The 13,655-nt window shown below is 36.4% G+C and overlaps 1 protein-coding gene across 1 annotated transcript in view; it reads right to left on the bottom strand.

Moving 5' to 3' along the window:
- Positions 1–13,655, bottom strand: part of IPO11 (importin 11) — a 196,246-nt gene that overhangs the window by 108,700 nt on the left and 73,891 nt on the right. Inside the window, exons 17-19 of the mRNA XM_020879101.2 lie at positions 6,320–6,353; positions 6,070–6,110; positions 4,690–4,806 (exon numbers count right to left, since the gene is read on the bottom strand). Coding sequence (XP_020734760.1) covers positions 4,690–4,806; positions 6,070–6,110; positions 6,320–6,353 — 192 coding nt within the window. The remainder of the gene's footprint in view (positions 1–4,689; positions 4,807–6,069; positions 6,111–6,319; positions 6,354–13,655) is intronic.

Genomic DNA, 13,655 nt, shown 5'->3' with positions numbered 1-13,655 from the left:
CAACAGAACTGTATTAGTAAAGAAGGTGACTTATTTTAGAAACACTGACAGACCTATCAGGTCCCAGGCAGCAAATGGTTAATACTTACTGGATGTAATGTATGAAGTAAAATAAATTCGACAGCACATAGAGACACAGAGCTCTAGGGTAAATATTTTTAAATAATTTTAAACAAGCAGCAAATTTATTGCATGAAATAAAATTTAGGAATATAAAAGTTAGTTCTTTAACAGAAATAATAGAAAATGCTGTTATATCCTGGTTCTTTTTAATGAAACAACTTATATAATTAGCAATTATAATGTTTTTAAAAGAGTCAGCATTTCCTCATTCATTCAACCATTACCAAATGGCATCTTTCAAGTATCAGGCCCTAAAGACTAAGCACCAAGAAGAGGAGGATATAAAGGTAAACATATGAACCCTTAATCCTTTTCAAAGGATAAAACTGTTAACCCCAATATGGATTAACTTCACCAGTTTTAAAAATATCCCCTACATCACACACAGCATAGCTTTATAATGAGATTTTTGGAAAATAAAATGGAACCTGATTTCACACAGAACCTGGAAACAGCGCTCCAGGTTTCGGCCTACAATCACCCAGTATTTGGAACTGACCTGATGACAGTACACTTGGTGATAAAACAAAACACTAGAGTTTCACAGTTTCAGTACTATCAATCCCAAGGATTAAAAATTAAAAATTTCTCCCATACATATGGCTGAGTCACTTTGTTATACAGCAGAAACTAACACAATACTGTAAAGCATTATACTCCAATAATTAAAACAAAAAAATTGCTCCCAGAAACAGTAAGAGTTTCTTTATTCTGCTTATAAAACATCACACACTAAAAGTACAGCAAAAAAAATCTCTAAGATTTGTTCCCCCCCGGGTTTAGGAGAGGAGATACCAAAAGATAAGAAGTTAAATATTTGCCCAAATATTGCAGTGAGATAAAACTGGATAAATATTAAGAGACTCTTCTTGTATTCAATTCTGAATCATATTATTTTAACATATTTATTGAGCACTTAATTTTGCTAAGTGCTCTATCTCAAAGATCCCTCCAATTAACTTATAAAGGCAGACCGGTTAATACATAAAAACAGGTTTCAGAGTAACTAATGCATTCATATTCAACTAAAAACAGCATGTTTTACTGATAAGGAAAGTTTGGGTTTTGAACAAATTAAACGGAATATTTTCCAAGGCATGGAAGAAAGGAAATATGTGCTATGAATTATAGACAGGGAGAATAATAAAACCAAGCACCCAATTACATTTGAAAGTCATGAAATATTTATATCCCAGTCTCAGTTGTTCATTAGAGTATGCTCTAAATTAAAATTAATGCTTCAAAGACACTATCTTAAAAACCACTCATATGATCTGAGAGAACAGCATCGAAACATGTATATTATCAAGTGTGAAACAGATCGCTAGTCCAGGTTGGATGCATGAGACAAGTGCTCGGGGCTGGTGCACTGGGAAGACCCAGAGGGATGGGATAGGGACGGACGTGGGAGGGGGGATCGGGATGGGGAATACATGTAAATCCATGGCTGATTCATGTCAATGTATGGCAAAAACCACTACAATATTGTAAAGTAATTAGCCTCCAACTAATAAAAATAAATGGAAAAAAAAATTACTCATAGATTCAGTGTTGTAGAAGATTTAAAAGGGGGCTGGCGATTAGAAAACAAAGTGATAACATGAGAGCCAAACACATTTCCTTAGGTTAGGAGGAGGGAGATAAATAAATAAATTATTGGGGCAACTGAGAAAACCTGAATATGGACTTGATATCAGAAAACAGTACTACATCAATGTTAAGTTCTCTGAATCTAATCATGATTATGATTAAAAAGGAGAGGTCTAATATACTAGGGTAAAGTGCTGTGATGAAATAAAGTGAAGAATATACGGGTAGTGATTTACTACAACATGTCTGCATATTTAAAATTTTTCAATGAAAAGATGCAAAAGATAAAAAAATACTATAAACAGTTCTTAAAGTGATTATGCATTTTTGGTAGACCAATGATCAGTTATTTAAATAACATTTTAAAAACACATGGAATTAAGAATGTTTTATAGGTATCAGGCTAAACAACAGAAACTGAACCATCAGCATAGCACAACTGAGACGAGAGCACTCCTCTTCTGGCACTTCTACTCCAAAAAACAGAATGGGGTGGGGCTCTACTATGAGCATTATAGTCTTACCAGTTCATTCTACACAGGAAGATACCACTTTCATTCATAGCACATTAGAAAAACAAGGGAAACTCGAATATGCGACAGACTAACAAATGTTTTAACAAAGGTTCCATTCACAAGGGAATTTAAAAAGTAAGTCTCTATTAACATCTCATTTTAGCTAACACTTTCAACAGAATATTGAACATTTCACACTGACTCTTTAATTTTTAATTTTGTTCTTTTCCTTCAGAAATGCTTAGGTCATTAAGAGATGCTTACCTGACATCTTATCTGATGATTAACACATTTTTTCTTGACTGTGTATTTACAGAATCCCTGAACTGGAATAATTTATTTACAGGTTTTCGACTACTTCTTTTAAAAAAAAAAAAAGAAGAAGAAATATAATCTTCAAAAAATTTCAAGCTATGGTGTAAAGATGGTGACTTCCCTAAAACTTCAAAAACTATTGTGTGTCAGAAAGTACTGCTGTAAGATGGCTCAAAATGTTTGCAATCTAGTAGACAAAATCATATTTATATACAAATGATACCTGAAGAATATCTAAGTGATGGTGTTGTTCAAAGGTTAACACAAGAAAATGTTTTTCCTGAAAACATTTTTCATGACCCTTTCCTATTCACGTTCTAAAAACAAAAAGTATTAATAGATAACTATATCTTATTTACTAATGATATAGACATATGAGCTGCTTAGGCTATGTGTGCTGTGAAAGATAACCATGGATAGAAACAAAAGAATTTTTAAATTTACTAAGCAAGAGTAATGTTAAACTTGTGTGGGAAAAGGTTTAGTGGTTTGGGGAGATAGGGGTAAGAAAATTCATTTCTACAAAAAGAAAAAAAAAAAAGCCTTCTTTAAGAAATTCCCATTAGCCAGATGATATCTAAATAAGATTATTTTAAAAACTGCCAAATCTTGCTTCTACAATATAATCAATTTTTAAATAATTTATTGCAGTTGTATAGTAATCTGCATATTGAACATCTAATATTAAATATCTGTGATAATTTTATACTCAGGAATCCTTGAGAGTTATCTTTACCATTTTATACATGAGGACACAAGGTTCAAGACCATATCCAAGCCAAAGAGCAGAGACAGGGACTTGAAATAAGTTTAAAACACAGTCTCAATGTTATAAACCAACATCAAAATGAAATAATGTAATTAATGTAATAAGAAACACAAGTGTTAAAAAATTGTAAGATATTACTACTTTTAGACACCAGGACTCAAATCTGCTCAAAATGATTAATGGTCACTCAAAACTGCAATGGGTATGACATCAATATAACTGTTGAGTTCAGTTAGTTAGTCTGTCAGTGTTAGCTGCTCAGTCATGTCCAACTCTTTGTGACCCTGTGGACTACAGCCTGCCAGACTCCTCTGCTCATGGGAATCTCCAGGACAGAATACTGGAATGAGTTGCCATTCCCTTCTCCAGGGGAGCTGGAGACCCAGACATTGAACCTGGGTCTCCTGCATTCCAGGCAGATTCTTAGCTGAACTACCAGTGAGAAGGTTAACACTGAGTTTGAATATTATCAATGCCACTAAAACATCTGAACTTTGGCAAATTTCTTGAAGCCTCAAGTTGCTCGAGATAATGAATTCTAATTCCCACTCAAAGGTTTTTCTAAGGATTAAATGAGAAATATATGCAAATCACCTGGCACAGGAGTTGGAAACTTGTCATTACTCAATAATTGATAGCAATTCTCATCAATTGCTTAAGAATTAATAAGCAGGTTCAAGGCTGTCAGAATTCACTAATAGATTCAGGAGCAGACTCCAGGACTGTGGACTTAAATTCAGTTATCTTTTCCTAATTAATACCTCACAGATTTACTGAGCACTTTTCAAATAAAAATATGCAGTGTAAACTTGGATGTAAGAAATTACAGGATAATTACAGTGTGGTACCTGGATTAACAATTTTTCACAAACATTAGCAGTGATAAGGGAAACTGAATACAATTAAATAATAATTTACTGTTAAAAACTTTACATATTATTTTTACATTAAACCAGTGATGGATATAACATGGCCTAGACTGCAAAACACACTCAGTTTTCAAGGTACAAACAACAGATTTCTGAGAATATTTCTATTTGCTGACTGACACTTGTGACTATGCACTCAAACATATCAAATTTTAAAAAGTATTAGTCAATATAAACTGAATTTTATAAAAGATGTATAATTTTGCTTTCTAACAAACAACACTACATTGTTGATCCAATTTTTTATTTCTTCATTTTCTTAGGTCATTTTTTAAAAACACAAGTATAAAAGTCAATTTTGATACAGAACTGAAATCACAACCTAATAGAACCATTTTAATAAATGTTTTAACACTAAACAATGTGTACAAAGCAAAGATATTAATGAATTCTACATATACTCTACACATTTCTCTAACATTTACTTTCAAGTTGACAACAAAATTACCTGCACGTTGACTCTTTCAATCACACAAGAAAGGACATGTAAAACATGCATCTTTGTGTCACATTCTGTAACTTGCTGAAGTAACTGAAAGAGTAGCGTGAACATGGTTTCCAAATACTGTAGGTAAAAAGAAAAAATAAAAGTTTGGTACAGAAATGTAAAAAATCTTCACATAAAGACAGAAATAAGAAGTAAAAAAAAAAAAAAGAAAGAAGAAGTAAAATTAAGTCATAATATCAAAGAAATAAAAGACAAATAGACAAAACCTTACCATTACCTATACAACTTCAAATTGGTTAAGTTGTCAATATTTAGGGCAGTGATCTTCTTCTTTATTGCTGTTAAATGTGCCCATTTTCGAATTTAATTCACCCACAAATGTTTTCAGAGAAAAAGTGTGTCTGAACTTTCTGTGTTTAAAATTTATACAGCTAATCCAACCTTTAAAAGTGCTTTGTCACTTCTTTTCCACATATGCCTATTGTTTTGCAAAGTCTACTCATTATAGCAAGAGGAATGCCATTACTGCACTCACATACCAGTTTTCTGATATAAATTTTTGTAGACAAACACTTGTAATTGTAAGTACAACAGAATGTTTCTGATTAGGAAATAGAAAACAAAAAACCTATGTCTGACTTTTAACTTCTACATCATGAAAGTTATAGTAGAAATTAACAAATCACAGGATGTCAGATACAGAAACATCTGCTCTTTCAGATATTTGGTTCACCTTCAAACAGATTGGTAAAACATCTTCCTTTCATCCAAAAGCATTTAATGATTCTTCTATTAAAGAAAAATTTCTGTTCTACAAGTTTACCCATTTATGACTCCATAAGAAATATAGGCAGATATTTTATCATAGTTTTCTTGTCTAGCCCTATCAAGAAAACCAAACACTAAGGCCCCAATCATAGTTACATATTTAACAAGTGTTTACTAAGTGACAACTATGTGGAAACAAAATAGGTGCTGAGGGTTGAGTGAAGAAAAAAAAGAGTAAGACTAGGTATTGTGCTTTTCAGGTAATTGGTACTCTTGTGTAGCATAGACATATACACACAGACAACAGAGGGGGATAACCTAAGGATGAAAAGTAACAGACAAATATGAAATGAAATGAGTAGATGTCTTATAATAGAACAAAAAGTGCAGCAGTCAACTCTAAAATGGATGACAAGATAACGAAACAAAACAAACACAATTATTAAAATTAAAGTTACCAATAAAAGTGATCACTTCCAAAATAATCTAAATATACTTTTGAAAGCAGCTTTACTAAATAATAGATACATACAATTTCAGCTGTAAAATAACACAATATTCAAAAGACATAAGCAGAGAAATTGTTATAAAACCTGAAATAAATATTCTTACCGGCAGAAACTGATCTGTTCTAAACTCAAAATCATCAACAGGTGAAGAGCAGTTAAGGAATACTGAGAATACATGAAATTGAGAATATATGAAATTTATCAGGATAAAATATATGTAAAAACCAAATATAACAAACCAATCAAAAATTACATTTTAAACTATCTCATAAATTACTTTTTAAAAATAATTAATTTTAAAGTGTTGCTAAAATCCCTTGCAGTGAAGTATTTTTAAAATATTTAAAGGATATTTAACTTCAGAGTTGTAGCTGTTTCAATACGGACCTAAAAAGAAAGTATATTGTGAAATCTGAATCATTCTGGAATTAGTAAAGATCTAATAACAAATGAGAAAAAAATGTATCACATATCAATTTCTCTATCCTTTTTGTTAATATTAAAGTCACAACGTACATTAACATCTAGAAATAAAAGGACATTCTCCTTCGCAAGCAAGGGCTAAAAAGAAAAAGTAAAACTGTATCATTTCCCACCCTTCTCAGTTAACCATTATTTGCTTAATCCAGTCGATACTCCAGGAAGAAAAATAATTTGCCATAAATCTGCAGAGACTGTGGGACTGAGAGAAAAGACTGTGAAGATGATGCCAGAGGGAAAGGGCAAGTTGAGAAGCAGAGAAGAGAAGCAGGAAAACAGGGCGGGCCTAAGGAAGCTGGAGGATGTTAAGCGCAGGGAGAAGAGAAGGCGGAGAAGGAAAAAGAACACAAAATGCCACTTGTAACCTCAATTACAGGAAGTTCTTGAAACAACCAAAAGATAAAGTCTGCGATTTTCTAAACCTCAAAGTTCACAAGAGCTTTGTACAAGCTCTTGACCTTGCCAAATCACATTTTTGTGTGTGTGTATCAGCATGTTATGTGGGAAAATCATATCATGACAGCATATTCTACATTTCCTTTCAGGTTTTACTTGTGACTTGGCCAGCTAAATGGCACAGGCTACCACACTTCATCTCCACACCAAGTAACACAAACTCAAGCCGTGAATAAATTCTATATGCTACTCTGCAAAATAATGTATCTACAACTTTAATCTCCTGACCAACAGCCTCTACTTTTTTAGGTGCTGTTACACTTTCCAAACCTATAACAGCAACTGGTTATTCCTTTGCAGTCATTTTCTACAAAGAAACAGTTCGGATCATTTTACAGGAGCTTCTGAGGACTTTAGGTGCTTATTAGCCATGTTCATCGAGTTAGCTAAGTACTCTAGTGCTGTATCTAGAGATCCTAAGAACCTTGTGCGCAGCTGCTTTCTCATCTGCTTTTTCTTTTTGTCATTGTTTCTAAAGGTAACACAAACATTTCTAGATTTTTAAATGATTTAACAAATGTGCTGATTATCCAATATACATAAAGCACTATGCCAAGTGTTCTACTATGAAATGACCTAATGAAAAGATGACATACTCATGCAATTAAAAATATTCAACAAGGAACTATTTCTCCCAGGCATTATGCTGGGTGTTGTAGAAAAAGAGTTGAGTAGACACACCTCCTCTTTATGGATCACAACTCTGTTGTGACGAAGGTGATTGCCTAACTCAATGCAGCTGTGAGCCATGCCATGCAGGGTCACCCAAGACGGACAAGTCACAGAGTCCTGACAAAACATGGTTTGCTGGATATAGGAATGGCAAACTCCAGTATTTTTACCACAAGAACCCCATGAAAAGGCAAAAAGATAAGACACCAGAAAATGAGCCCCCCAGGTCAGAAGGTGTCCAATATGCTACCGGGGAAAAGCAGAGGGCAATTACAAACAGCTCCAGAAAAAATGAAGTGGCAGGGCCAAAATAGAAACAATGTCCAGTTGTGGATGTGTCTGATAATGTTGTAAAAAACAATACTGCATAGGAATCTGGAATGTCAGGTCCATGAATCAAGGTAAATTCGGATATAAGCAGGAGATGGTAAGAGTGAACACTGACATTTTAGTCCATCAATCAGTGAAATAAATTAGTGAACTAAAATGGACGGGAATGGATGAACTTAATTCGGATGACCATTATATCTCTTAATGTGAGCAAGAATCCCTTAGGAGAAATGGAGTAGCCCTCACAGTCAACAGAAGAGTCTGAAATGAAGTACTTGGGTGCAGTCTCAAAATGGACAGAATGATCTCAGTTTATCTCCAAGGCAAGCCATTCAATATCTCAGTAAGCCAAGCCTATGCCCCTACCACTGATGCTGAAGAAGGTGAAGTTAACCAGTTCTACAAAGACCTATGAGACGTTCTAGAACTAACACCAAAAAAAAGACGTCCTTTTCATCATAGGAGTTTGAAATGCAAAAGCAGGAAGTCAAGAGATACCTGGACTACCACACAAGTTTGGCTGTGGAGTACAAAATGAAGCACGGCAAAGGCTAACAGAATTCTACCAAGAGAATGAACTGGTCATAGCAAACACCTTTTTCCAACAACACAAGAGACAACTCTACACATGGACATCACCAAATGGTCAATACTGAAATCAGACTGATTTATATTCTTTGCAGCCGAAGACAGAGAAGCTCTACACAGTCAGCAAAAACAAGACGGGGAGCTGACTCTGGCTCAAATCATGAGCACCTTATTGAAAATTCAGGCTTCAACTGAAGAAAGTAGGCAAAACCACTAGGCCACTCAGGTATGACCTGTATCAAATCCCTTAAGATTATACAGTGAAGGTTACGAATAGATTCAAGGGATTAGATCTGGGAGACAGAGAGCCTGCAGAGCTATAGAAGGAGGCTCGTAACAATGCACAGGAGGTGGTGACCAAAACTATCCCCAAGAAAAAGAAATGCAAGAAGGCACAATAGCTGTCTGAGGAGCCGAGGAAAGAAGACAAGCGAAAAGCAAGGGAGAAAGGGAAAGATATACCCACTTGAATGCAGAGTTTCAGAGAACAGAAGGAGAGACAAGAAGGCCTTCTTAAACGAACAACGCAAAGAAGTAGAGGAAAACAAGAGACTGGGCAAGACTAGAGATCTCTGAATAAAACTGGAGACATCAAGGGAGCATTTTATGCAAGGTTGGGCATGACAAAGGACAGAAATGGGAAGTACCTAACAGAAGAGATTAAGGTGGCAAGAACACACAGAACTATACAAAAAAGGTCTTAGTGACCCAGATGAGTATGATGGTGTGGTCACTCACCTAGAGCCAGGCATTCTGGAAGGTGAAGCCAAATGAGCCTTAGGAAGCATTACTGTAAACAAAGCTAGTAGAGATGGTGGAATTCCAGCTGAGGTATTTCAAATGCTAAAAGATGTTGCCGTTAAAATACTGCACTCAATATGTATGCAAATGTGTAAAACTCAGCAGGGGCCACAGGACTGGAAGTGGTCAGTTTTCATTCCAATCCCAAAGAAGGGCAATGCCAAAGAATGCTTCCATAAAATTGTGCTCATTTCACATGCCAGAAAGGTTATGCTCAAAATCCTTCAAACTAGTCTTCAGCAGTATGTGAACCAAGAACTTCCAGATTTACAAGCTGGGTTTAGAAAAGGCACAGGAACCAGAGATCAAGCTGCCAACATTCACTGGATTATAGAGGATGCAAGGGAATTCCAGAAAAACATTTAGTCCTGCTTCATTGACTACCCTAAAGTCTCTGATTGTGCACATCACAACAAACTGTGGAACTTTCTTAAAGAGATGGGAGTACCAGACCACCTTACCTGTCTCCTGAGAAACCTGTATGCAAGTCAAGAAGCAACAGAACCAAATATGGAACAATAGACTGGTTAAAAATTGGGAAAGGAGTATTAAGAAGCAGAGATATCACTCTGCTGACCAAAACACATATAGTCAAAGCTATGGTTTTTCAGTAGTTACGTACAAATATGAGAGTTGGACTATAAAGAAGGCTGAGTGCCAAAGAATTGGTGCTTCTGAATTGTGGTGCTGCAGAAGATTTGAGAGTCCCCTTGACTGCAAGGCTGTATACTGCCACTCTGTTTACTTAACTTATATGCAGACTACATCAGGAGAAGTGCTGGGCTAGATGAATTAAGTCTGGAATTAAGAATGCCAGGAGAAATAATAACAAATTCAGATATGCAGATAATACCATTCTAGTGGCAGAAAGCAAAGAAGAATCAAAGAGCCTCTTGGCAAAGGTAAAAGAAAGGAGTGAAAAAGCTGGCTTAAAACTCAACATTTAAAAAATGAAGTTGATGGCATCTGGTCCCATCACTTCATAGAAAATAGAAGGGGTAAGTGTGGAAGCAATGACAAATTTCATTTTCTTGGACTCCACAATCACTGCTGATGGTGACTGCAGCCATGAAATTAAAAGATGCTTGCTCCTTGGAAGGAAAGTTATGACAGGCCTAGACAACATACTAGGAAGCAGAGACATCACTCGCCGACAAAAGCCCATATAGTCAAAGCTATAGTTTTTCAGTTGTCACGTACAGATGTGAGAGTTGGCCCATAAAGAAGGCCGAGCACCAAAGAACTGATGCTTCTGAATTGTGATGCTGCAGAGCATTTGAGAGTCCCCTGGACTGCAAGGAGATCAATCCAGTCAATCCGAAAGGAAATCAACCCTAAATATTCACTGGAAGGACTGATGCTAACGCTCCAATATTTTGGCCACCTGATGCGAAAAGCCAACTCACTGGAAAAGACCCTGATGCTAGGAAAGACTGAAGGCAAAAGGAAAAGAGGGTGGCAGAGGGCAACATGGTTAGATAGCATCACTGACTCAATGGACAAGAATCTGAGCAAACTCCGGGAGATAGTGAAAGACAGGGAAGCCTGCTGTGCTGCAGAACATGGGGTTGCAAAGAGTGGGACATGACTAAGCGACTGAACAAGAACAAGATACACTTAGTCCTTGTTATCAAAAAGCTTACAATTCAGCAGGGGGAAAAAACACCCAGATATTAAATAATCATTAATAAAAATGGCTAATATGAAGAGCTTAAGAACAAGATAATTCCCTTGAGAACATGAACTATTTCTAGGATCTTCAAATTGTCAGTATTTAGTACATTGTGCGGAGAAGGCAATGGCACCCCACTCCAGTACTCTTGCCTGGAAAATCCCATGGATGGAGGAGCCTGGTAGGCTGCAGTCCATGGGGTCGCCAAAAGTTGGACACGACTGAGCGACTTCACTTTCACTTTTCACTTTCACACATTGAAGACGGAAATGGCAACCCACTCCAGTGTTCTTGCCTGGAGAATCCCAGGGATGGGGAAGCCTGGTGGGCTGCCGTCTATGGGGTCGCACAGAGTCGGACACAACTGAAGTGACTTAGCAGCAGCAGCAGCAGTACATTGTGAGGCACACAACTGGCACTGTGGCAGTAATTTAATTCACAAACAACAGGACATGAAACATGCCCTGCCACGCCCCCAGAAAGGAAATGAAACTGCCAGCAGCAACTTATCCTTAAATCTTCATTCATCTTCCTCCACAAAAAGACCAGAGATGCACGCTACCCACAACAATGACATTTACACAAGTAAGGATAGGAAAGAGACACCTGAATGAAAACTATATGTGTTTTCCCTCCTAACAAAGGGAAGTCAGTGCAGTATTCCACACAGACAAAAAGATAAAACAAGTCACGATGACTCGCCTGCACTTTAACTACAAGAATAGGAAGTCAAATCATCAGGGGAAGAAAAAAGCACACAACTTTAAAGAAAAGAGGAGCACTTAAAATGACAAACACAAATAAAAACAGAACGAGCTCTTCCTGAGCTATAGAAGAAATAGGAAGCACTTATTGCATAGGGACAATGAATTTTGCAGCAATTCACAAGTTATGGGAGGAGAAAGTCAGAACCTGAATTTCTAGATTGAAGAGCAGGGGGAATCTGATGGAGGATGGGCAGAGGAGAGTATAAGACAATTTCTAACACAAAATTCAATAAATAATAAATAAATGTAAGAAAATGAAACAAACAAACAAAATTTTCCCTTAACCAGACTCTAAACATGACTTTTCACACAACAGACATAGACCTCTGAAGGAGAGAACCAGATCCAGACCGTGAACTCAGCCTGAGTCTACCCTACACCTTCATCTGAGACATCAAAAAACTTCTAAAAAGATAACAAAGTAATTCCATACAGGGGCAAACAAGAGCCACCAAGCCATCAGAATCATTGGGAGGATTCCAGAGAAGCATGACAGCAACAGAGAAATGAACAAGAAGGAACTGCAAGTTAACACTACTTCCAAAGAAGACTAGTTGCTACATAAAGGCAAGAGTAACTAGACACTGCCATGACTGGCATGAGAATGAGCCTTCACGAAACTGTCACGGTGGTTGAGCTGAGGTCCAGGCTTGGAGGAACCTAGTGCTTGACCCCTGCCACAGCCTGCCCACAGCAGTGGAGTGAATTTCACACACTAAAGCCATGAGCACGGAGCTGGGAACAAGAAACGGCAGTGCTTCAGGGACTCAAACCATCAGGAAAAGGTAAGACCGACATGAGAGAATAATTTTGAAATAGATTCTATTTCTCTGCTGAACAGAAACAGAGTAATAACTTTATAATCCTTTACCCTTATCTCAACTGTTTCATTAAATATTTTCTATTTTTCTGACTTGATGCTAGGCATAAGAGATACGTTAATATGAATAATATTATCCTACTCACTGGCTCTTTTACTACTTGATACTATTATGGTACTCTTTTTATTCTATTCTGCAATAAAGTCAAGATCACTGAATTACATATTTTAATGTATTTATTCTGAAATATGCCTGTAAATAAGTTTCCTAAAAGGATTTAAAAAAAAAAAAAAAACAACCTTCCATTTACTCATTTCCTTTTAAGAAAAAAATTTTAAAGCTCATTTTCATGCAATATGGATACCAGACCTATCAATACAAAGCCAAAATAGACTACAAGATACTTACTAGATTACTAGATTAAGGCTGCCTTTCCTCCTGGTTTTAGAGGGTCCTAGGAATTTATGGCTCAAACACAGATTTTCTTCTTTTTATGTTTTCTTTGGAAATTATATTTGTGGAATATAAGTGAATTCAGAATTCATTTTGTGAAAACACAGACTAACACAAAGTTTACAATACTGCTTTGAGACACGAAGGGCGGACAAGCAGGAAAACCCTGTAATAGTGTTTTTGAGACATGAAGGATGGACACGTGGGAAAACAAAATCAAAACTGTAAGATAGAAAGTTTGATAGAATTGGGAGACCCATAAAAGACACAGAAGTGAAAAGACAAGAGAATTTTAATGCACCTTGTTAAAAAATACCTCTGCCCAGATCCCAGCTGCAACTCCCAGTGTTTTCAGGATCTGCTGCAGTCATGTACATGCCAAAGGGCCTTCTTAAACTCCATCTAGAAAATTCACTATTTCTATGCTGGTAGTCAATCTGCCCATGTGAATGGCCTTTTCTTTGCTTGACAGAGAATAATCCCAAAACACCCATCCCCAAACTATAAATCTTCTGGTTGTACTACAATATACATTATATACTGCCTCTTATAAGAGTGAAAGTGAAGTCACAGAGTCATATCAGACTCTTTGTGACCCCATGGACTGTACCTTCCAGGCTCCTCCGTCCATGGGATTTTCCAGGCAAGA

Source organism: Odocoileus virginianus, chromosome 14 (genome assembly GCF_023699985.2).
Source record: "Odocoileus virginianus isolate 20LAN1187 ecotype Illinois chromosome 14, Ovbor_1.2, whole genome shotgun sequence".
Classification (NCBI taxonomy): domain Eukaryota; kingdom Metazoa; phylum Chordata; class Mammalia; order Artiodactyla; family Cervidae; genus Odocoileus; species Odocoileus virginianus.
The sequence above is the reverse complement of the archived record's forward strand: the minus strand, read 5'-3'. Positions and strand labels throughout refer to the sequence as shown.